At 39.6% G+C, this 26,530-nt stretch overlaps 1 protein-coding gene across 26 annotated transcripts in view; it reads left to right on the top strand.

Moving 5' to 3' along the window:
* Positions 1 to 1,074: 1,074 nt before the first annotated feature.
* nbeaa (neurobeachin a) overlaps positions 1,075 to 26,530 on the top strand; it is a 925,612-nt gene continuing 900,156 nt past the window's right edge. For 6 of the 26 annotated variants that reach the window (XM_051927339.1, XM_051927348.1, XM_051927347.1 and 3 more), the window contains exon 1: positions 1,079 to 2,098. In XM_051927339.1, the coding sequence (XP_051783299.1) occupies positions 1,841 to 2,098 (258 nt within the window). In that variant the 5' untranslated portion in view covers positions 1,079 to 1,840. Of the gene's footprint in view, positions 2,099 to 26,530 lie in introns of all 26 variants that reach the window. The other 20 variants (XM_051927358.1, XM_051927349.1, XM_051927346.1 and 17 more) reach the window with 8 other exon arrangements.

The raw sequence follows: 26,530 nt of genomic DNA, 5'->3' as shown, positions 1-26,530 counted from the left end.
TTAGGACATGAGGGATGTCATCTTAGAGACTGCTATCTTTGCAGCTCTACCAGTGCTTCTTCAGCTGCTAAGGTCCATTGGCCTGAGTGCAGGTAGAGCTTTCTTGGTTATTGTGTTGGGAAAAAGTGTAGCAGATGGAGTTGTCTCTCACCCCAAATGAGCAGTGTGAAGCAAGGCCAGTAGTAAAACTGTGACGGCAAAGGAAGAGGCAGATTGCAGAGGTGTTGCACAGCATCAATGGATGGAGAGTCTCAAAGCTGAGACCAGGACCTGAAATGTTTTTTGCAGTGTCAGTTTAGTGGAGGAAAAACAGCATTAAGACACATCTGCGGCTCCAGAAAAGGAGGTTCGCCTGCTCACTTGAAACTGATAGATCATTGCATAGACATACAATGTTTAACACCTCTGCTGTACTACATGACAGCCATTAATGTTTGCAGTACAGAATGCAATGCATATGTTTCTGTTATATGCCATTTGGCATGGGATTTGTAAAAGCAGTTTAATGTTTGTGATGTGCCATCTATAGGAATGACAAACGCAAAGAGACACAGCAACTGGATGGGCATACAGACAGACACCCAGACCATTATCATTTTATTAAGGTGGATTATAACTGTATGGATGAGGCATTTGTGGCAATAAAGCAATTATGTCTGTAAAGGCCTCCTTATAAAAACCTACTACTCAAAATGACTGAAAACATACTTTTTTTAAATTTAAGCAACAAGGAAATAAAGAATGCAATTAATAAGGTTTATGAGGAAAAGAAACTATAAAGAAATCATGGCCATGTTATATGCAAAAAACATTCAAAGCAGCAAAAACAGGTTACAATGTGTCTTTCTACAACTCTGTGTGATTCCCCTTGGAAATAATTTCACTGTAAAAGCTTTAATTTTTATATATAGGCTTCTGTATATATTTTTTATAATATACATATATTTTAATTACTATTATTCTTATTTATATTTTCCCTTAGCACAAATCTCTCCCACCCACAATACACTAGCTAGCACTCGCTGTGCCCATTCATGCCACCTGTGTGTTGCCGCTGCGTGGCTCCTCCTCTTCAGCCTGGCAGCACGCCGGACCCGCTGTCTCGCTAAGGCACAGCTGATGGTGGCAGCAGCCTGGTGGCTTCTCTTATATCCGAGAAGGTAGCAAGAGAGAGTTTCAGGTTTCGTGCTCGGAATCTCGGGAGGCTCGGGGAGCGCGTGCTTCATTGCCTAGTAACGGCGCTCAGCGAGAATGCGCGTTTCTTCTCTAGCCCCTCTCTGGAGCCCAATTGCGGAATGCACCTGCTCACCTGTTCCTGTCCGTCCCTAACGGGACACGTTCACAGTCCCCCTCTGCCTCTCCTTCTCCCTCTCTCTAACACACACACACACGCACACACACACACCCACACACACGCACACCTCCACCCCGCCTGCCCCAGCACCCCGGACTGAGTACGCAGGCGTGGTGAACAGTACCGCAGGCAGGGGGCGGCAACATGGCGGAGCGAGTGGTGTCGCCTTCACAACGACAACACTAGCAGCTGCACCGCTACTGGCTGACATCTCCTTGAATCCAAAAAAGGGGACAACGTATTCCGTTAATTCTTGAGATACAGAAAAAAATACCTGCAGACTGCAGAGCCTTTAACAAAAAACGCTGTGGGGAGGAGAAGGAGGACTGGAGGATTTTTTCTTTATGATTATTCCAGAATCATCTTTTATGCCTTTTCTTAGTCGGTGGTGATATTGACAAAAAAAAGAAAAGACAGAAAGAAATAAAACGGTGTCTGTATAAAGACAGGTGAGACTGTGGTCGCTCCTCTGGATTCCAGGAGGAAATGTCAACCGAAAAGCCGGTGTCGGTCCCGAGTTCGGCGGCGATCACGGATCGGGAGTCTCCTCCCCAGGGTCTTGGCCAGCAGATAGCTACTGGGGAAGTGATGGTGTCCGGTTCGGGTTCGATGGTGCTGCCTGCAGGGGTGATCAACCCCTCGGTCCCGATCCGGAATATCAAAATGAAATTCGCCGTTTTGATCGGACTGATTCAGGTCGGGGAGGTGAGCAACAGGGACATCGTCGAAACGGTGCTCAACCTGGTAAGGAACGAATCCTCTTTAGAATAACTATTAATAAAAAGACCTTACTGTGTGTGAAGCCTGTTTGCAACGCCTGTATGTTTCAGTTATTTATTATCGCTCTGTGTTTTCCCCTGTTATTTGCTGTCTTTTAAGGTGACCTAAAATCCTTAAAACAAATAAGCAGCGGTGCCGGCAAAGACTATGTTACAGTGATCAATCAGATTGAATGAGATGCTGTTGTGCGATGGCTTTTCCTTTATTCTTTTTAGAGCTCGGCCCTGCTTTATGTTCAATTAGACCTAGCGCAACTTCGTATTAACATCGCACAGTTCAAAGCGGGTGGGTGTGCTTATTAACGCGTTTTCATTTGGCCCTAGAAATAAAGAGTATAAGGTGGGGTGCGTTTGGGAAAAAAATGTAAATATGATCACCATCTTAACGGTGTTTTGATACATATTACACTGACGTTTGAATCGGGCTGACAAAAAGTTAAAAAGACGGTTTGTACTTGCTAAGGAGAAAAGGTGAAATGTGACGGGCAAGAGTTCACTCCAAGTGGCATCATGTTTTTTTTTTGCTAGTACGTGACAGCACCTGTCGTTGATTTATTTATAGGAAGATCAGTTCCGGCGTGTTGTTTTTCGGAAGCCTTCTTTTATATTCTAGTCTTTGTTCAACAGACTTTCTAACCGAGATCCATGTACGTTCTGTGCCAGAGAGGCACATAAAAACGAAGTACATGCTGGTGATCCAACTCTGTTCTAAAAGATTGGATGATGGATCGGAGCTTTTATTTGCTTTTAAATTTGCTTTTAAGAATGTAAATCGAACACCGATACCCACATACGTGTAGATTCCTGACACAAGTATAAACACAATACAGAGTCAGGGCCGTGTACCCCATAACATTGCTTATAGTAGGGACATCAGCTCCGGCTCCCCCGCAGTTTTGAGTTTCCATTATGCCTTTGCCGTATTCAGAACACCGAAATCAGACTGTAATGGAAGTGAGATCCAGTTTACGGGTATTTAAAATTAAATAAATACACACAATGGGCCGAGTCTCTCACGAGATTGGTGTCAGAATTTTAAAATAAATAAGCGGTCTTACAAGGGTTAAAGCTGAGGAGGCACTGCAAAATAGAAAACAATATATAAACAGGACATTTCAGCACCCCTTTAGGATCTAGGAGTGTGTACATTTCCCTCTGCCTTCTGATGTCGAGTAAGATGTTGCAGCGTTAAAACCCACGTAGTGCTCATAAACGTGTACAAATGGGGGGTAGCAGCGCCTTCACTGGCAGAAAACTGATCTGAATGTGAAAGCAGATTTTTTTTTTGTCAAGGATGCTGCTGCAGTAGTAATGTATTCCTATCCATCCAACCTCTAACAGATGGCTGAAAAATACAGTTCAGTGTAAGACACATACCCAGGCACCTGCCCCAGCCTTCGAACACTGCATGGGGCTGCCCTGAGATGAAGGGAACTGGCCCGCTCGTTACAGTGCAACCCGCCAACCGCAAGCAGTCCGCAAAGGCTGCCTGGTTATTGATTGCATTGGACCGCTCTCCAAGAAAGCTTCAATATGGGATGCATTCATTTGCTCTCAGGGACGGATGTTAATTGATAGCCATTGCATCTTATGAAGAGCAGCTTTTGAAAAATTCATGCGTCTCGGGCGATTACATGCTGACTGTCTGCACTGAGGGATTTAAAGGCGAGAGGAGGAATATAGGTTGTGGCTAATGTATTCTTTAAATAAATTAAATGCTGCGAGCCTTGAACACGGAGCAGTTAATACACGCTGACCGCAAACCAAATGCCGCATAAGAGTGGATTACTTTATAACTTTCAGATGGGTGCTCACAATTGATAAAGTTTATGGCCGTTGGTTTGTGTTGATTCTCTCGCACATTGATGTTGAAAGAAATGTGAGACTGGACACGCCTGATGATGATCTGTACCCGTTATTTCATTGACAAAATGAAATGTTTCTTTGCAAATTTGAGAAGTGACAGTAAGGATTTCCAACAATATAAATTTGTCAAGAATCAAGGCGGTTAATTTTCAGTCAGACAACATCATTATAGCGTCTTATAAAAGACTTAGTTTAGAACAAGCAGCTTTGTGCTGAAAATTATGAATAGCACAACAGCTTTTATTTTTCACATTTTTGTTTGTGTCAGAAGTTCACATCTGTATACAGTATTTGCCATTTTCTCTATCGTTGCCTGTATTTTTTGTTTCATATTTGATTTGGCTTCTGTTACTTTTTTTAAAGTAATAAAACACTGCCAACATTTTGAAATGAAGTGTTTTTGAGAATTAGTCATCACTGTCAGACTAGCATAAACCGTTAGAGCCTTTTTTCTTTTTTGTGGTGTTTTCAGACAAAACAGGTCATGTCGTTGCAAGATTTTCAGAGTTATAGAATAAATATCATGGCATTTTCTAACCCGCTTAATCCAGACCAGGGTCATGGTGGGGCTGGAACCTCTCCCAGTTACAGTCTTAAAAATAATGAGTCTTTAACAGCATTTTATGGTTCTTTAGTGGGTTGTGTGGTTGTTCACAGAGCAATTGTTTGACAAAGCACCATTTCATTCTGGGAAGGTTTCTTTGCATACTGTATGAAGTTGGTTCTTTCTGCTTTGAAAAACTTTCAAACATGTAGAAAATAAAACAAATCTTTAATGTATGGTAGGATATTAATAGATTTAGAAAACTTTATTGTATGCAGCAAGAGTCCTTTTCAAGGTTGCTGTATGGAGCCTGTTATGGATCTAAATAAATTAAAGATTTCTGTGGAACGTTCATGTGGATGGGTCTCTTGGGAACCAAAAATTGTTCCCTTATGGCCTCACTCTGAAGAACCACTCTGGCAGCTTTATTTTTAAGAGTGTAACATATAGGGCATAAGGCAGGAACAAACCCTGGACAAGGACACCAGTTCATTGCAGGGCAAACATATACACACATCCAACATATTATGTCTTTGGACAGTGGGAGGAAACCCACGCAGACACTGGGAGATCCGCCGGAGGAGGACCCAGAACTCAAATCACGTCTCCTTACTGTTAGGCAGCAGCATTACCACTGCACCACCATACAGAGTAAATGTTGTTTTCTTGTTCATTTTATTTTTTTTCATGATTTTCTAACAGAATTAATGAAATGCAGAGCTTCTGTACTTTGACAAAATCTTCAGACTGTGTGAATTATTGATCACTGTAAGCCTTTATTTAAGCATCTGAGCCTTAGCTTGTTTTCGGTAGTGTTTTCCAACAAAACAAACAGACTCGGCTTTACTGCAAATTTTTGAGGTGTGGTGGTCAAGTTTATTAAAAACTAGTGCCCTCTTGCTGCCTCTGTCTAAAGTTTGATCCTTGTCCGTTATTCCTTCATAATTAAAATGAAATAGTGCAGAAGCCCCGTGACACTTCCCTGGATAAGTGATTTAGAAAAATGGATGGATGGCTGGATAGTACCGAACATCCACATGTGATATCCCGGGTTGCGCATTATCACACTACACTGACGGCAGAGTTTTCAGATCAGATTTTTGGTTTTGGTTTGTCAAAGCTTCTTTAAATATTTGGTCCTTAATTTTTTTCTTCCAAAATTATACAGAAAAGTACAGTATTTATTTGGATATTTTTAATATGAGTATTTGGCTGTTTTGGAATTATGGATCATTCATGGACTGCCTTTAAGTATTTTTTTGTTTTCTTCATAATTTATCAGTGCAGAGATTCATTTCATGTGCAAAGCATTCAGATAAAACGTTCAGTTTTATTACAAAGGAGTAATCATCGTGGCCTGCATAATCCTTAATGCATTAAAAGACAATTCAGATGATGTGGTCAGATTTTTGGCAATACAGTGATTAATCATGGACTCTCTGTAAGTGTTTGATGTTCTACAGTGGTCCCTGGGAAAAAAAAAACAGAGTGGTGGTACAGATCAATCGATCAAGGCCTGCATGATATTGTGGTTGACCCTGGATTTGCTTACTTTTTGAGTTTTTACAAAGCACCAGATTCATGCAGAACATTACGTGTAAAGTGAGTACAGAGCTTTTTGGGAATTAATGATCACTAGTGGCCTGTATTTAGATGTTCCATCATTGTTTTCTTTCTATTACATTGTCTAAGAAAATGAAACCCAGAGAAGCTCACTCAGTACTAGTACAGCATTTTCCAATCAACCATTGAATTTTTTTGTAAATTAGTGATCACTCCTCACCTGATCTTTTAGCTTACATTTTACATCTCTTTGTTTTGAACTGATATAGTCTAGTGTGTGACAGGCGGCCGGGTCCCATGCCTGGCCAAGACGCCCCTTCTGCATATGTTCCGGGGGAGCAGCCATGGGCTCCTCAGTACCTCCCCCGGGAAGCTTGGTGGCAGCCTCCCTGGGTGACGATGTTGCCTCAGTTTCTCGCAGGGCTCCATGGGAGATGGAGTTCTCCACAACCCTGTGGGGATCTGGGGTGGCCGCCAGGGGGTGCTGTATGGATCCCGGAGCCAACCTGGACACCTCTACAGCCCCGCCCGGAAATGCAATTAGCAACAGGTGATCAAGCACCTGGAGCACTTCTGGGTGGGCTATAAAACAAGGCCAGCATCCACCACTCGGGAGCCAGAATTGGGAGGAAGAGGACGAGGTTTCCTGGGAGGAGTGGTGGTTTGAGAAGAAAGGGTTGTGTTTTGAGTGCTTTTTGGGACTGTGTATTGCCTGTGGGGTTCACGGGGAAGACGTGCCCTACAAGTGAAGAAAAATAAAGCCTGTGTTTTTTTTCACGTGCCTCAGTGTGAATCTGTGCCGGGTCGGGCGCTATATAGCGTCTAATTCACAAGTGCTATGGTACTTTTGCAAATTTTTGTAATATTTAGTTCATATCTTTTCTACTAGTGATCAGGTATACCTTGTTTTTACACATGAGATCACTGGTTTGTCTTGTGAAGCATTTTGCAATAGAATAGTGAAGCACTGCAGATGTCGCATGTAAAGCTTGGTTTTTGCCAGAATTAGCAGTAACACATGGCCCACATATTAGATCATTTTATTATTTTCTTGAAATTATGAATCAGTTTATTGTTCAGTACAGGGACAGAGTTTTCAGAGGAAGTGTGTTGCCTTTTTGGGAATTTATTATCACTTTTTTTCAGAATGTCAACATTTTTGACCGACTAGCCATGAATATGTTAATATGATGAAGGCTGGCTAGAATGCTCTCTCATTGTCAATTCTTTCATTTATTTAACACATAAATACTGAGACACTGGAAGTCAGAGCCCATTCTGGCAGCATCTGATGTAAGGCAGCTGTCAGCTTAAGGATGGGATACCAGTTCATCATGCATCACATTAATTAGCTGATTAAATGTTTCCAGTCACGGTTATCTGTATGTGTTTGGTATTTGGAAGCTGGAAATGAGTGTGCCATGTTGCCAAAGAGATAATGTATGAACATCACAAGGACAATAGAGAGGGCTCTACAGTATAACTGTGAGGAATATGAAGGTTCAGTTAGTTGGTGGCTCCAAATTGACACATTGTGTGTGAGCGTGGGTGTGTGCACGAGAGTGCCCTTACATTTCATTTCTTGGATAGATAGTGAGCTTTTTGATTATGCTGCCTATTTGCGAGAGGCCAGGAATTCAATCGGATTCATATGCAAAGCACAAATTATATTTAAAGGTATACACTCTCCATGAGAATAGGTTCTTTTTTCTCACACAGTTTTTGGTAATTCTTAATTCTTCCACAGAACCCACCCTCCACACAATGGGCAACACAAGAACACAATACATTAGAGAAAAATGGCACTTTTCATGTTGATTTAACTACATGACACAAACAGCTATTAACGTACAGGAAGCCAGTTCATCGTGGGAACAACAGTGTGTGCGCGTTACCTTAGGGAAATCCATTATCATGAACAAGATCATCATCATGAATTCTTGGCACTTTAGGTGTGTCCAGGTTATTTGGTTCAGGGAAAATATCCAGAGACTGGAAAAATGGATGAATTAAAACAGATAGTACGCCATTGTGACATACTGGAAACCAGTGAGCAGCAGGGCATGTTATCTGCTTTCTTTAGCATATTATTACAAATTGTTGGCCCAAATGGTTATAGTTTCCCTGAATTTCCCTGTTTCACTCTGTAAATATGTAAACATAGAAACAAAAATGACATACTGTATACTGTACAGTATAGTTTATTTGAATAATTGTTGAGTAATTACATTTAATAAACACTACAGGGCTTGAATTTCAGTGTGCCTATGATTTTAAAATCCTGGATGGTTTAACTTGATAAGTGTGAAAATTCCACTGCTCTTGCAAGACAAAAAAGCAAGTACTTTATTGTTGCGCTTTTTCCATATAAGGCATGAGTTTAGAAATAAAAGAAGTTATTTGTGCATGATTTGAAAGAGTTATTATGTGATCAATCAGGAGTGAGTTACAACCATTTTAACTTACAGTTTCTTCCAGTTAGAGAGGGGTATTAGAAATGATATTGAGATGGTTCACTGACTTTTAAACACCATACATAAACCATGTGTTGTTCAGTGAAGGATGGGAGGTGTTTTAATTGATTGATTTTTAAAATAATTTTAATGGAACCCATTTTTTAGCTCATGTTGCTTCAATGGACTGATTGCATGGCACTGGCTATGTGTCAAGAAGAAGAAAGGGGAGCAGGTTAGCACAGAGAGGGGAGAATTATTTGTTCTGACTGGAGTTGTGTAGTGATTGCTACTCAGTTGTGAAGACCATGCAGGCAGTGTTGGCTTCTGTTGAGTTTTCCAGTGAGAACAGGTCCAGTGGCTGGTGCAGAGGTTCCAGAGAGAAGTTGTGCTAAAGCTTCTTGTCTGTTGATTTACCCCAGGATAGCAGGTGAGGAATGGAGGGGCATGGCCGGAACAAAGCACAAAGAGAGAGCAAGGGGGCATCCAAAGCCAAGTGGTTTCTATGAGTGAGGGCAAGGCACCCAGGAGGATCTGCAGTGGCTGACTGAGATGGCAGCTCCATGGACTGCGGTGACTCGATGCAGGTCTGCGGGTACTGGAGAAGGTGGCACACTTGAATGCAACAGGCTTTGCTATGATGGGTCCAGAAGTATGTCTAGAAAAGTGGAAAGCATTTGGGAATAACTCAAATAGACTGATGGGATTTTAAATGTATTTATTTATTTAATAAATTTATTAGAGCACCTGCATGGAGATCACTATTTTAGAGAGACACATTTATTTATTTGGAGAATGCACTGTTTGCACAACTTGCAGCACCTTAGAAATATCCGGTTGTTAATAAACCACCACTCTTCAGATTAAAAAGTCTTGCTTGTCTGCTTCACTCGTCCTGGTTATCCCAGTCATGATTATTAATGCTGTGTATACAGTAAGGTGACCAAGGCTGCGGGTCTGGGGTATCCCACTCTGATAAGTAAGCAGGCTTCACATTTATATATATTAAAAACAGCAGCGGCCCCAGCACTGACCCCTGCGGGACAGTACTCCTAACATCACCCACTTCTGATAAGGTTCTTCCCACTATAAGCCTCTGTTTCCCGTGTCTGAGCCATTTCTGCATCCATCGACAAACATCACACTGAACTCCCACTGGGATGTGAGTGACTGGGATGTGGCATTCGATTACTGGTAGTTGTTGCAGTTAAGACCATCCTAGTTCAGTAGCTAATTCAGGACGGTGTAAGCAACAGTAACACGTGTTCACTTACGTTTAGCATAGGAATTCAGAACAAATAGAGTGGAATTTAAATGAGGAAGTTCATTTTACAGAGGCAACCTTACAGTGGAGACAAATGTAAAGAATGGGGGGAAAAGCTGAAAAACTAAAGCATCTTTAGTTTGTCCATCCATCCATTTTCCAACCCGCTGAATCCGAACACAGGGGTCTGCTGGAGCCAATCCCAGCGCACAAGGCAGGAAACAATCCTGGGCAGAGTGCCAACCCACTGCAGGACACACACAAAGACACCCACACACCAAGCTCACACTAGGGCCAATTTAGAATCGCCAATCCACCTAACCTGCATGTCTTTGGACAGTGGGAGGAAACCCACACAGACACGGGGAGAACATGCAAACTCCACGCAGGGAGGACCCGGGAATCGAACCCAGGTCCCCAGATCTCCCAACTGCGAGGCAGCAGCGCTACCCACTGCGCCACCGTGCCACCCATCTTTAGTTTGTAACATTTGAAATTATAATTAACCGACCTGTCATTTAAATCCTCCTTTTCACTGAGTGTTATCAGCCTGCTAAGGATTCCTGCATCAACTGAAGCTAACATAAATTTCACAGCAGAAAATATCATAAATCTGACAAAGTGAATTCTTGGCAAAACTGATTTGAAAAATGTGTTGTTACAAAAGCAGCTTTAAAGATTTATTGTAAGTAAAAAATTGTAAATTAAGTTACTCCAAGTAATCTGAATATTTACAATTACTATGGCACTAATATAATAATGTTTGAGGTTTTATTTTATTGATATTTATCTTAAGTAATATTTATTTTTATGTTACTAAGCAGAACACATTTGTGAATAAATACATTTGTAACATACACATAGTAAAATAAATCAAGTAGTCCATGATGATTGTATCATACTTTGTGGTATCTGTGCTTAAATCTTAAATTCCCCATATATTGTTATATGGCTTACAGCATTTACCAGAAGTGTCATTTGAGCTCTGCACTACACAAAGGTTGTCTTCACATCAATCTGCAATAAAACTAAAGCAGTAAATAATGAAAATCTACTATTCATGCATTTACTTTTTATGTAGCTGCATTTGCATTTTATGTTGACTGTAAAATTTGAAAATAATGTGCATTTTGGTTATGTGTCAAGTGGATACTATTGAAATTAATTATATTAATTCATTAAATATAATGTATAGTAAAAATCCCAAGTAACTTCTGAGGAACTGCAAAAATTCATAGTTTTTTTTCCATTTTTGCTGCTCCTGTTAAGGTTCACCACAGCGGATCATCTTCTTCCATATCTTTCTGTCCTCTGCATCTTGTTCTGTTATACCCATCACCTGCATGTCCTCTCTCACCACATCTATAAAACTCCTCTTAGTCCTTTCTCTTTTCCTGTTGCCTGGTAGCTCTATCCTTAGCATCCTTCTCCCAGTATACCGAGGATCTGTCCTCTGTACATGTCCAAACCGACACAATCTCGCCTCTCTAGCTTTGTCTCCAAACTGTCCAATGTACTCTTTCCTAATCCTGTCCATTGACGTCACACCCAATGCAAATCTTGTCATCTTTAACTCTGCCACCTCTGACTCTGTCTCCTGTCTATTTGTCAGTGCCACCGTCTCTAACCCATATAACATAGCTGGTCTCAGTACTGTTTTTTGGACCTTCCCTTTCACTCTTGCTGGTACCTGTCTGTCACTCCTGACATTCTTCTCCATCCACTACACTCTGCCTGCACTCTCTTTTTCACTTCTCTTCCAAACTCCCTGTTACTCTGTACTGTTGATCCCAAGTATTTAAACTCATCCACCTTTGCCAGCTGTACTCCCTAAATCCTCATCATTCCTCTAACCTCCCTCTCTATCACACACATGTATTCTGTCTTGTTCCTACCGACCTTAATTCCTCTCCTCTTTAGAGCATATCTCCCCCTCTCCAGGGTCTCCTCAACAGATCAGAATGTCCTCTGCAAACATCATAGTCCATGGGGACTCCTGTCTAATCTTGTTTGTCAACCTGTCCATCAACATTGCAAATAAGAAAGGGCTGAGATGATCCCTGATGTAATCCCACCTCAACCTTAAACACATCCGTCACTCCTACCACAGATCTCACCACTGTCTCACTTCCCTCATATATCTCCTGTATCTTGTACCACTCTTACATACTTCTCTGCCACTCCCAACTTCCTCATACAATACCACAACTGCCCTTGAGGCACCCTGTCATGTGCTTTCTCTTGGTCCACAAAGACACAATGCAACTCCTTTTGGCCTTCTCCATACTTCTCCATCACCATCCCCAGATCAAACATTGCATCTGTACTGTTTTTTTCCCGGCATGAAACATATGTCTGCTCTGTATAATCACCTCCCTTCTTAAACTAGCGTTCACTACTCTTTCCTATAACTTCATGCTGTGGCCTATCAATTTTATCCCACTGTAGTTACTACTGTACAGTTCTGAACATCACTGTTATTTTTAAAACTTAGGATCATTACTACTTGGAAAAATGTTACACACTTCAGGCTAAACCATGAACTTTAGTTTAGCTTCTAGTGAGAAGCTTGTAACTGTTTGAGTTTGTACCAGTAAAGTTCACACATGAAGCCCATTGTTCTACATCCACATCTATATCTTCATTCTAAGTCAGCCAAAATGAGGTTACTGCACAGGGTTACTGGCAGCAGTCTCCATGACAAGGTGAGGAGCTTTCAACACTGCAGAGTAGAACCACTGCTTGTCTGGAATGAAAGAAGCTTTGAGATGGTTATACATATTTTGTCAGTGCACTAAAGAAACCTTATTTTTGTCCATTCATGGGCTGTCATTAAACTGGCAGCTGTCGTGCCTTTTTTGTTTGCCTGTTTGCTCTCATGGTGACAGTTGTTGGTTTTTGCAGCCCATCAACTCAGTCTTGAGGCACCTGTGTTTTTTGTTCTCGGTTTCTGGTAGGTCACAGCTACTGTATTTGTGCAGCCTGCAGTTGTTTTTAGGCAGCTACAATGTTTTAAATTCTAGTTTTGTCCCTGATCAAAATTCTTGTTTTCCTGGTTGAAGACATTATGGTTTCTAACATGTCTTCTTGATTTTTCACCCTTGTTTCTCCTGACCTTTATTTCTGCTTGCTCCCATAAAAATACAGTTTTTAACCCCTGCTTATTTTCTCACCACAGTTCTGCTTACTTCTGTCTCCCAATTTTGAAATAGGTTGTACAGTGAGTATTATAAAATACTGTTCCTATTTATTTTTTATGCATTCTTCTTTATCATGACAGAATACAACAAGGTGCATCACCTTTGGGCAGTGATAATTGGAATTTCTCCCACAGTTCAAATACGCACTTAACTGTCTGGCTGACTTACTGAGTGAATGTATTGCTACAGCATGATTATAGTAGGTAGCAGTAGTATTAGTAGTGGTGATGGTGGTCATAGTAGTCATATTGTCACGTGTACAGAGTACAGTGAAACTCTTACTGGCATGTCTGATCAACATGTAACATGTTGCTACTCTTGAGCTCCATGTATTAAAATATAAAACCTCCGTTTTATTAATAGAGAACACAAAACAGCTTGTCTGATGTCCTCCTTACTCTTGGTTCTATCTATTGAAAAAACAAAACAAAACTTTATCCTTAATTTGAAGCTGCTGTTTTGCCCATGGACCCAAACAGCTTGCCATAATAGAGATAATGGTCAGTTTCATTCAATTCAGTTTATTTTTGTATAGCGCTGTTCACTGAGTGTAGGTGCAGAGCATTGTGACATGTTCTCAGGTAAAGTGCAAGTTTACGTTTTACAAATCACAAAATGTACTGTAAAGAACTGTCAGTTTGAACAAAAAATAAAAAATGTCTGTAATTTGAAGTTGATCTGATAGTTGCTAATCAAGGCCAAATTAAAATCCCCACAGGCCCCTGGGTAACTTACCTCCTTAACAGAGAGATGATCATACTTTCACAATGGCAGACACCAGGTTGTTTAATGCAGACTGGCATGTCTCATTTTTGATTTTAGTGTAAGATTTGATTACCTCCCTGATCAAACAGAAGATACTTGATCAAGATCAATTCTTCCAGCAGGAATTACAGTTGGGGGGGGATGTGTCGAGCTGAGTTCCACTTGAATGTTTTGACTTGAGGATACTTGATGGTTTAAACAATGTAACTGAAACGGTCCCTTGCTGTCATGTACACCCAGAATGCCCTGATGGTTGACCTGCCCCAGTTGTTACTCTAGCATAACAATAATCCTGAGGACCATACCATACACCAGTGTCACTCTGTGTTTCAAAAAGAGGGTATACAATCAGTCATTTACACATTTAACTTCACAGATTCTTTTTAATAATGGTATTCTACACAAGAGATAACTATGAAAACATTACTACCATATATACTTATGTATAAGTTGGGTCTTGAAACCTGAAAAATTGATCATAAAATCAGACCCTGACTTATACACCCGTTCAAAAATGTGACACTTGATTTTTTTCTTTTTACATCTTCTTGCCTCCTCCAATCTCACATCAGTTTCTCAGATGCATCGAATTCTGTTGCAGCAGCACAGTTACCAATTTCTTTCGCCACTTCAACGACATTTAATTTAAAACCAGCTTCATATTTTCTTCTGATCGAACGCTCCATCGTAGATAGGGGATGCTCTTACGATAAAGGTGTATAAGGGTGTGAGATAAAAAAAGCACAAATCACTGCAAATGTCATTTCAGAAAAGTTCGGGTATTACCGTGTGGCACAATACATAGAAAAAAAAGGCAGTGTGCTCCATGGTTACTCTCTCAGGTGGACGTTAGCATATCATAATCTCTTGGACCAATAGCGTGAGTTTTCCGCATTCGACTTATACAACTGACATTATAAAATACCGGAAATTATACGGTAAAATAAAGTCCCGACTTATCCGCGAGTATAAACGGTAATTTAAATTTAAAGTATATATTTTAAACTAATTCCAATGTATATCTCAGTATAATTTCTTTTTTTATATATGGTTTAATTAAAAGCTGAATCAAGCTACATACCACCTATTAACCAGTTTATCCAACTATTTTTGAACCTGTATACAGTGATCCCTTGCTATATCGCGCTTCGCCTTTCGCGGCTTCACTCTATCGCGGATTTTATATGTAAGCATATTTAAATATATATCGTGGATTTTTTGCTGGTTCGCGGATTTCTGAGGACAATGGGTCTTTTAATTTCTGGTACATGCTTCCTCAGTTGGTTTGCCCGGTTGATTTCATACAAGGGACGCTATTGGCAGATGGCTGAGATGCTACCCAACTTACTTTTGTTTCTCTCTCTCTCTCTCTTGCGCTGACTTTCTCTGATCCTGACGTAGGGGCTGTGAGCAGGGGGGCTGTTCGCACACCTAGATGATACGGACGCTCATCTAAAAATGCTGAAAGAGTTGCTACCTTTTGTGTGCAGCTGCTTCGTGAAGTGACATGCTGCACGGTGCTTCACATACTTAAAAGCTCAAAGGGCACGTATTGATTTTTCACTGTTTGTTTTCCTCTGTCTCTCTCTCTCTCTCTCTCTCTCTCTCTCTCTCTCCCTGCTCCTGACGGAGGGGGTGTGAGCTGCCGCCTTCAACAGCTTTGTACCGGCGGTGCTTCGCATACTTAAAAGCCAAACAGCCCTATTGATTTGTTTGGTTTTCTCTCTCTCTCTGTCATTCTCTGCTCCTGATGCGCACTCCTTTGAAGAGGAAGGTATGTTTGCATTCTTTTAATTGTGAGACAGAACTGTCATCTCTGTCTTGTCATGGAGCACAGTTTAAACTTTTGAAACAGAGACAAATGTTTGTTTGCAGTGTTTGAATAACGTTCCTGTCTCTCTACAACCTCCTGTGTTTCTGCGCAAATCTGTGACCCAAGCATAACAATGTAAAAATAACCATATAAACATATGGTTTCTACTTCGCGGATTTTCTTATTTCGCGGGTGGCTCTGGAACGCAACCCCCGCGATGGAGGAGGGATTACTGTACTCCATTATAAAATCAAGACAAAAATTATTCTTACTAGTTATTACTTGAAGCACATTACCTTACAACAAGATATGTTGTAAACTTTATTCAAATATGCATGAATCTATACTGTATATTAGAGTAGTATATTCAGTTTAGATAAGCAGTTGCATATTTCTGCCCATTTATTAATCCCCCCCAACATTTTAGAAATTAAACTTATATACTTTTACTTTCACAGAGGTTAACGCAGCTCCCCAGAACAGCAGACACCCGGGTCTGAATAGTGGCCCAGTGACTATATATGTGGAGCATTGGATTATTCTAATTTCTATCTGAGTTCACTCTAGATAATCAGGTTTCCCACTACATCCCAAAGGTGTGTTCATTATGGTACCCGGTGTCTCAAAAGCTGACTCAGTGGATTCAACTTTTGCATCAGCTAGTGCCAGTTTGCCGTTTACATGCTTTCTCAGTGTATTTGTACTCTGGTTTTCATGTTTGGTTGACGTTGTTTTCTATTACTGTTCTGAATTGTTGCTTAACCAGTTGCGTTAGTGATTGTTCTGTAATGAGTTGGTTCTTGCCTTGTGCCTGATGCTAGATAGATTCTGGCTCCCTAAAATTTAGGAATGGAAGAAACCAATTCCACAACTGGATGGATGATTTTAATTGATTTTGATTTGATTTTTATTGATGGATTTTGTTGATTAAAATGTGGTTTGTAGATATCCACCTTAATAAAGCATACTTTAAAGTCAGTGTGTCTGTCTGTGTGTCCTTGCGGTTTCCATGTCTCTGTCATTCTAAGAGATGTCTCACCACTTATATTTTTAGTAATAAAATCCATTGCATTTTTCATTACAACAAATGGTGCATCACAAATATTAACACTGTTTTTACGAATCCCATACAAAATGGCATTTAACAGAGACATATGCATGGGACTGCAAACATTGATGTTGAGCTCTGCATTAATTACTTAGATTTCAACCTGTCTTAGACAGGTAGCATAGCCAGTTATTCTTTAAAACTATAACCAAAATCTGAATTGACTTATTAAAGGTTGTCAGAAATGCCTAAATATGAAAAAAATTGTTTCTAAGAAGAAAGAATGAAATAAAAAATTACCAAGCAAAGAAAAAAGACTTATCAGTTTTTTTTACCAGCTTATCCAGGTCATAGAGTGTTGATGTCTGTCTCAGAATCATTTGGCACAGTGTGACCCACTGGCCCTGGGATTTGAATCCAGGACCTTGGATCTGTGAGACAAACTACTGCACTGCAATAATGCTTAAAAAGTTATTTATTGTGGTGCTAAAAGCTTTGGGCTGTAAAGGTCTTAACTGTGTGCCGGTCATGTATCCTGTCTGTGCCTTATTTTAAGGAAACATAAATACTGTAAACAGATTTTAAACAGGATGAAAACATGTGGGGTTCTGTTTACTACAGAAAGGGGGTATATAATTTAAACTTGGTTGTGCAGGATGTGCTTACTTATTTAATTTCTAATATAATTTTTGGGCACACAGTGCAGAAAGTACAAAGAGACTCTTAATAAAAATTTCAGTTGAAAACTTGTTATAAACATGTCTTCCAGATGCCTTTGTCTGTGATTCCATCAAGGACTTCAGAGATGGCTACTGTAAAAGTGATCCCAAACAATATAGGGATGTTTGTTTTTTCCTTTTTTAAACAGTGGAAGGAAGGTGTTTCCTTTATCCCCGGAGGTGTGGATTTTTCCCTTGTCTGGGAGCTTTTGATACATTTTTCATGTATCATTTTATCCCTTGCTGTTAAAAGAGTGTTATATTTTCAGTGAATTTTAATTAATAAATTCAATAATTAAAAGACATAAGTTTTTTTTTAATGCCTCAAGTAAACTTTTAAGACATATACTCATGCTTCTTTGTGTAAAAGTAGGTTAAATAACATTAACTATTCTCTTTAGTAGAAAAAAAATGTACAACATAATTTATTATGAATTTTTCCCTCAGGTTAAATATCAGGATATTTTGAGACTTGGAAATTAAAGTCATTTGCTCATTAGTGCATTCAGGTCTTCCTGTTTATGATTTCTATTAATAACACTAGGCACTTTTTCATTATGTTTAAACATTAAAAGTTCACATTTCATTATTCTGTGCTTGTGATCCGTTTTATACAGTTCACTTAGTAGACCTTGATGTGTATTGTGACCTCAAGAAGGAAATGGGAGACTTGGGGTCTTACACTTTTTTTCCATCCATTTTCTAAACTTACTTGGTTCATTGCAGTTTAATTTATTGCTATACTCAAAACAAATTATCCGTGCATCATTTACAAGTCCTTCCATAAGCTTTCTTAACCAGCTTATTGCATTACTGGTTATGAGTAGCCAGAGCTTATCCATGCATTACATATATAACAGGAACCAATACTGGATAGGTTTCTTATTATATACATTTTTCTGTATGATTTATAATAAACCTTATTATATATTTCGTTGGGCGGCACGGTGGCGCAGTGGGTAACGTTGCTGCCTCGCAGTTGGGAAACCTGGGCACCTGGGTTCGCTTCCCGGGTCCTCCCTGCGTGGAGTTTGCATGTTCTCCCCGTGTCTGTGTGGGTTTCCTCCGGGCGCTCCGGTTTCCTACACAGTCCAAAGACATGCAGGTTAGGTGGATTGGCAATTCTAAATTGGCCCTACTGTGTGCTTGGTGTTTCTGTGTGTCCTGCTGTGGGTTGGCACCCTGCCCGGGATTGGTCCCTGCCTTGTGCCCTGTGTTGGCTGGAATTGGCTTCAGCAGACCCCCGTGACCCTGTGTTCAGATTCAGCGGGTTGGATAATGGATGGATGGATGGATATATTTCATTATAGTTCTATCAAAAATGGTTTAATAGAAAAGGTGGGCAGAATATTTGAAATAGTGTAAAGCATGATGTCATGGGCCCCCAAACTACAATCACCACAACTAACAATGAATGTTTTACCTGTAAAATAAAACAAACCAGTGTAAGACACTGCCAGAGAGGCCCACCTATTGTCTAAGACAATTTATAAGAATACTGTGGTCTTTGTTGTCACATGCTGCACTCAAGCATAAGAGAACAAGAACAGATATGCAGCCTCTGTCCACATTAACCCACAAATCATTTACGACTTTAACCAGTGCATTTCCTACACTATGATTTGTTCTAAAACCTGGCTGAAACTTATCAAGAACAGAATGTTGGCTCAAGTAATAATTTAATTGCTGAAAAAAGTGTTTTTTCAAGAATTGTACTTAAGAAAGACAGATTAGAAATTGGTCTAAAATTGTTAAAAACAGAGGAGTCGAGATTATTTTTCTTGAGCAGAGGTTTAACAACAGCAGTCTTTAAACCCCTGAATCTAATGATGAGTTCACTATGTCAAGTACACTATCAATGAGCACATCTGAGACCTCTTTAAAGAGGCAGCAGGTGGAGGGTCTCAGTTGAGAAATTATTCTACGTAGCTCAGGTAGACCTATTTGACTGAAAGTATTTAATTAGCTAAGAAGAGCATGCTGGAGTTCAACAGGATTAACTTTGGAAGGATGCATTGTATGCATATACTGTATCTAATATCATTCATATTGTGTTCAAGAAAAGCCTCACAAATTTTGCTAAAGGTTTACAGGAGACATTCTGTTGAATTAGCTGGGTTTAGGGAGAGCTGCCATCAGGGGGAGGAGACCATGACACCTGTCAGGGGCCCTGAGCAGTGGGAGGCTGTCTTGTGCGAGGCTAAAGATGCGTCAAAAGAAATGGAAATCTCTGCAGTGTTCAAATCAGGTCGGTGTCACAAAAGACCAAGACGTCTTACTGAGTCCAACAGATCTGACGCAGAAGCAGAAGATCCAAAAGGAAAATTCAGAAGAGGCACGTTTCATGTTATGATGGATTCCTTAATTTCAGAATTGTCTGGGGTGTTTTGAAAGCCTAAACAACATATGTCGCCTTTTTTGTCCAATTTTATAACTTGAGGAGCATGAGCACGGAGGAGATCTCAGCCTCTTGTGCAAATTTACATCCAAAATATTCAAAGGATCTGTCACATCGTTTGAAAGATGAGGTGATTCACGTCAAGAACGTGTATGACGTAAATGTTAAGGTGCAAAGGTGGGCACTGTGATTGTTGATATCATATCATGAGTTACACTTACAGAAATTAAAAACATTGCAAAAAGATTCTGACTCTGTTAGTAATTTTAATTCAGAGCTACCAGACACTCTAAGCATCATGAGACACGACATGCGGTACAATATTATATAAATTTAATTATGGATGCGCGAAATTTCAATGTGATTGACGTTAAGCTTGAGTGTAGCATAGGCACGTCACTCGATCAGCTTGGGGAGGCAAAATTATCATAGTACGGAGCCAGGGGGCCCAGGTGCTCAGCCATAATTGTCAGGGGCCCAAGATTTTCTGGCGGCTGGGCTGGTTTAGGAGACGATCAATAGCTGAAAAAAAATTCTTCAATTCTAGCATTATCATTTATAATTTTAGAGAAATAGGACTACTGTGTTATATTTAGTAATATGTAACTTCAATATTTCATAGTGGACTGTTTAATTTTCCTCCATTTATGCTTCATTTTCTGCCATTTTTTCTTTAGTTCAGACATTCTATTAATCTTCCAATGTATTTTAGTGCTGGAGGATTTCTTAGCAATATTTTCTGGGGCCACTACTTCAGCCAATCAGAACAGTGTCTTTGTCCATGATGGCCAGTATTTTATTAAGTATCTATGTAAAAATTCAACCATCTCTCCGTAGTGAGCTTTCTTCATCAGTCCACTGAATTTGCTTGAATCGCGTGCTGTAATGATGATGCGTGAGCAGATTGCTGCTTAGCAAACTGCACCTGCTACTATAGACTGATAGAACATTTGTAACAGATACTTGAGTACTTCATGCAACCCGAACAATCACATTATCAGTGTTGTGACGATGCGGGTTCCACTCCATGCTTCCATCCAGCTTCTGGGAGCTCTCAAACCCGACACCATCGGTAATGTCACTGTTGAGCTGAACAGTGAGGCACAACAATGAAGCAAGAGGATGGTGCAAAAAGTGCAAAAGTGCTTTTATTAAAATCAGCAAACAAAACCAAATAGTGTCCAAAGTGCAGTGCTTCAAACATTTTCAATAAATAAATAAATAATCCAATAAAAACGAGTGAACAGTGGAGGTTAAAAACACAATAGAAAAAAATCCTTTAAAATCCGATGAAGTTAAAACAATGGCTGGAAGCCGTCCTTTTAAAAACAGATCCCGGTGCCTTTCCCTATCCCTGGCTCCGGTAGGCTTCACCAGACAGTGACTTGGGCTCCCCAGCGACCAGGGCGTTCACGCTGGGGATTTCACTTCTCAAGTCCCGACTCCCGCTGCCTTCGTGGCCTTATGCGGTGAGCCATCCTCCTTCCACTCACTCCCACTCCTCACTAATGCTCAGCGGGAGTGACCACTACTGACTGCTCCCGGGGTACCAGCCAAACACCGCACAAGGGCTCACTGTCCAGCTGCCTTCCTCTCTCTACAGAGAGTACATTCGCTCGCTCATGCACTGGCTTTCTCCTCCCTGCTTCCTGCCTTCTTCTCCTGTAACCTCCATTCGTCTTTTTCTTTCTCCCTCCTAGCCGCCTCACGCTTCTATTATTTATCACGGGGACGTGGATTAGGTGTGGCAATTAGCAGCTCCCGGAATCAATTACGGATACGGACGACTCCTCACCTCTGCACTTAAGCGAGGACCACCCGCATCACGAATTCACCCGGGAACCAATCCGCCACACTACCACGGCCCCTCTCTAAGCCACGAGTGCGGCGACTATTTATTTAAAAAGTGGCCTTTTTGACTTGAGCTGTGGACCCGCTACACCACAGTTGTCCACTCCAGATTGTTGTCCAGATGCACCCCTAGGTACTGTAAATATTGGTTTTCATCACCTCTGCAGCATCTCAATTAGTGATGACAGAGCACTGAGCAAATCTTCCTTGAGTTAATGATTTCATTTTTTATATACTGCAATGAAATAAGTCATATTTGGAATAATAAATAATTGTCATTAACTTGCATTTTGGCCGATTTAAATTCTTTCAGTTTTTATTATTGTAATTTTTCAATGTGTTTTTATGATTGTTTATAAAATTCATCATTACTTTGTAGATGTCCTTTTGTGTTCAGTGTGTTGACTGGAGATCTCCATTTTGTCAATTTCTCTGAATGGTTGCTGTCATGTTGTTTGCTGTCACTATGCATGTTGCCAGTCACATGACACAGAAGTCACATGATGTGTCACGTAGGGTCAGATGGTATACCAGTAATGACAAAATACAGAAAAAAAACTAATTTTATAATGGTATGTTTTGTAGTACTGGCAGCAAACATTAGCATTCCTCTTTATACCCATCCTCATTCCCTCAACACTCACTCTTGCAGTTGTGAAAAACGTCCATTTTGTAGATTTCATAAAACAAAATTACATGCTTTGATGTGATCTGGACTTCCATTTATTGCTTCAACATGCTTGGGACTATATGGTTATCAAAAGGGAAGTGGTGTAAAGTGTGCTGCAATGGCATGGTGTACCAGGGAGGTGAGACATTGTGTGGGAGGATGAAGTAAGATGGTGTGGGGTTTTGGAGTTATCTGTTATTTACTTCGGAACTGTTTTGGTGGTGGTACTCGAGATCTGAAGGCTGATCGATATCAATACAGAAGTCAAAATACCACACTAGTGTTGTGTCATCAGGACCCTCCCAAATTTAAGATGATGACATGCTGTTATCCTCATCCTAGTTTCAGATCTTTTCTGAAAATAAAAGCAATCCATGTTAATTTATTATAGTTGGGGAAAAAAATTCTAATTACTGTTAGATCTTCTTGTTTGTGTTTCTGTCTTGCATGTTGGTTTTTGTTTTTTTTGGTTCTGTTTTGCTGGTTAACTAATCCCTTGACTATGTCCTTGTGCAGTGTATAGTTTGTAGCCATTCCCCATATAGTAACTTGTGAAACGTCACCATTTGATTCAGTCTTGCTTTTTTGTTTATGCCTGTTTCATTTTGTTACAATAATTACGTTTGCAACCTATAACATATAGAGTACAGGAGGACTCCAGATATGTACAGTCTCACTATCATAAATGTTAAACAAGAACAAGAATCAAAGTGAATGTCTACAATATGGATGTTTTTTAGGTTGAAGTAGCCTATAGAAGAAAGATCAGTAGATAGTAGCTGGAAGCCTTCAGAAAATGGAAATTAAATACATCTCTGTTATAATTAAATATGTTTTAGGTATATTTCTAGTGATATGTTTCATACTTTATGTTACAGTTCAAATAAATCAATAATTGACAACTCCAGAAAAAGGATATGTTTTATAACATGTTTCAACAGTAAGTTCCTTCCCAAAGTACTATAAGAACATACGAGATCCATGCTGTATTCCATTTTTTTCCATAACGTTTGCTCAGTTGGAACTCTGGCAGGTTGAGCGTCTTTTATAGGGAGACAGAGAATGAACTGGCAACTTCATGATTTGAAGTCCAATGCTTTAATCTCTTAGTTGTGTGGCATGCTTTAAAATTGTTGCACTGCACTGACTAAATCCTTCCTGATACTGATCACTGCCTGCAACGGCTACAGCTTCCCCAGGTATTTCTCCCAGGTATTTCTAAAGGGAATGTATGGATGGATAGCTATAGTGACTCCTAATAGAGAGGATATTTTAAAGAGTATTTGGAATGGTACTGTATGTGCATGAGTAAAGCCTGGTTGAATTATTAATGGATGGCAAACTTAGAACATTACTTTAACTGCAAAACACAGCAATAAATATTTATTGAAGATTCCTAAAAAAACAGACTTTTGTGTCTTTCAGCTTAGCCATAGTTATTTTACCAAATTGTCACTTTTTATAAGTCTCCATCCATCCATTTTCCTAACTTGCTTATCTGTGGGGCACTGGGAAGCTATCCCAGCAATCACAGGGCATTTGGCAGAAACAGCGCCTGAACAGGGCGCCAGCAGTTCACAATTATATAAATCTAACCATGAGATCTAATTTTATATTCAAAGCATAAGTGCTGCAGTTGGAAAAAAGAATGTAAGAGGTGACCATCAGCTGTGATCGCACTGGAATGAACTGACGAACGCTTACATGGGTTTTTCTTTCCTTACTTTTTAAGAAATAGGAAGCTGGACATGACTAATGAAAAAGTAAACAAAGGCCTTTACAAACGCCTGCAGCGTGCATATCTTTTAACTACCTGTACTCATCTGACAGGAGGGCTTGCTTAATTTTCCAAAAGAATTTGACATGTGACAAGTGTGATTATAGCAATACAGATGGACAAAGAAAGAAAGTACAGTATATTTTCAGTGCACTAATCTGTCACTAAAATTACAGTGAAAATCCTGCATAAGCAAAAGGTCTTTGCACTTATTATGTGGTTATCTGGCAACTAGTCATTTTAGAGCACTTTCAAGGGAGAGGCATGCTCATGTGCAGAAATGAGTGAGTTCCAAATACATCCATCTAACAGGACATGCTGCAAATAAGGAAAATTACAGGATAAAAAACCTTGATCGATAAAGGCCGCACTTTCATGCCCCCTTAGCTCTGTCTGGCCTTCAGTTACAGCATTAAGCCTCTGTGTTTAGATTGGTGGACCTCATTTAGCCAGCTGCCTTTTGTTGTATTATCTGGTACCACAGTGTTTTGTAAGCCTCTTAGTAAGACTGTGGTTACCGACATTTTTTTTTCTTTTTGTAATTTCATGTATTATTTTTTTTTTTTTTCTAGAATTTACATATTGAACTGCAATGATGATATAATGGTTTGCCTTATTGCCCCATAGTGTAATTTTGACACAGTGAAAGTCAGTGTACATAATCACATGCATCCCATCCAGGGTTTATTTTCAGCCATACTGTCTGGATATAAAATGTTTTTTTTTTCTAATTTTAGTAGATTATTAACATGCTGTATATGTTTATTTTACTCTTTAGCATTTTTTTTATATGTGATTGCTGCAAATATATATGTAGGCTGCTATAATATGAACTCATGGAATCAATTAAGTATCTATCTGTATTATACTTGGCTACTGGTACTTAAATTTCCCTTTGGATCAATAAAGTTTCTATCTATCTATCTATCTATCTATCTATCTATCTATCTATCTATCTATCTATCTATCTATCTATCTATCTATCTATCTATCTATCTATCTATCTATCTATCTATCTATCTATCTATCTATCTATCTATCACTTTGAAATATAACATTTAGGTGCATTGGCGATTCTAAATTGTCCCTAGTGTGTGCTTGGTGTGTGGGTGTGTGTGCGCACCCTGCGGTGGGCTGGCGCCCTGCCCAGGGTTTGTTTCCTGCCTTGCGCCCTGTGTTGGCTGGAATTGGCTCTAGCAGACCCCCGTGACCCTGTAGTTAGGATGTAGCGGGTTGGATAATGGATGGATGGATGGGTGAAATAGAACCTTAAGGTAATTAACAATATGTGTGCTAAGTGTCTGTTCATTCAGTTGTTTTCTAGTCACTGTTGTTCTTGATCCTTTAATGAGAGCCCCAAAGTACATTTCTGTCTGGCGCCATAGCTTTCCACTTCCATTCTAAGGTCTGGGCCTGATGCTCCTTCTCTGCTCATAAGCTATATTAGCTGTGTACTACATATGATATCTCACTACTTAGTCATGACTGTATAACTTTTTCGTAATGTGTCAATTTAAACATGTTATCCTATCAGCATAAGCCATGTCACTTTATTTTATTTTTACTTTAATATTATGTCACTTTAGTATCTGTCACTTTAATGCTATGTACCACCAGTCACTTTAGTAGTAATATTATTTGCACAATTCTAATTGCACTGGCTTTATTGTATGAAAAATCTACATTACCTGTATTGGACTGTAAGATTACAACCCCAGTGCACTGTGATTGCATTTGAATACTTGTACTTACTTAATTATCTGTAATTAATTGTTATTTGTATAGTGTGTACTTAAGTGTTTGTACTGGACTTAACTTGGTATAATCCTTGGCTACTGGTACTTAAATTTTCATCTGGATCAATAAAGCATCTATCTATCTATCTATCTATCTATCTATCTATCTATCTATCTATCTATCTATCTATCTATCTATCTATCTATCTATCTATCTATCTATCTATCTATCTATCTATCTATCTATCTATCTATCTATCTATCTATTGTCACATATATACACATTGCCTTATTGGCTTAGATCAGGTATGCAGCGCTACTTTGGATAAAGAGGAGTGCTGGGGTCCAAGACATATAAAGATTGCTCCAGCTTGCTACAGGACTTCTAGCTGCATTATTAATAAGGAACATTTCATGCTGTTGGATTAATTTGTGCTCATCGTTGCAATGTTTGCTTCACTCATTTTGTGTAGTGACATTGGATCTTCTCACAAACCTACAAGCCTATGTTTATCTTTGTTTTGATTTATATGGTGCCAGTGTGAGCCAGAGCTCGAATTGTCATTAATAAAAGAGAATATTGTGTAGTTAGACTAGTTACTGGATCTTTCTAAAGAGAATGAAATGGGGCAGACAAGAACTTGATTAGCTTAAGGCATAGCTGGTTAAAATTGGAATTAATGCAAAAACAATAGCTAAAGGGTGTGGGAAATCAAGGCAATGGTAAAAA

This window comes from Erpetoichthys calabaricus, chromosome 4 (assembly GCF_900747795.2).
Source record: "Erpetoichthys calabaricus chromosome 4, fErpCal1.3, whole genome shotgun sequence".
NCBI lineage: Eukaryota > Metazoa > Chordata > Cladistia > Polypteriformes > Polypteridae > Erpetoichthys > Erpetoichthys calabaricus.
The sequence above is the reverse complement of the archived record's forward strand: the minus strand, read 5'-3'. Positions and strand labels throughout refer to the sequence as shown.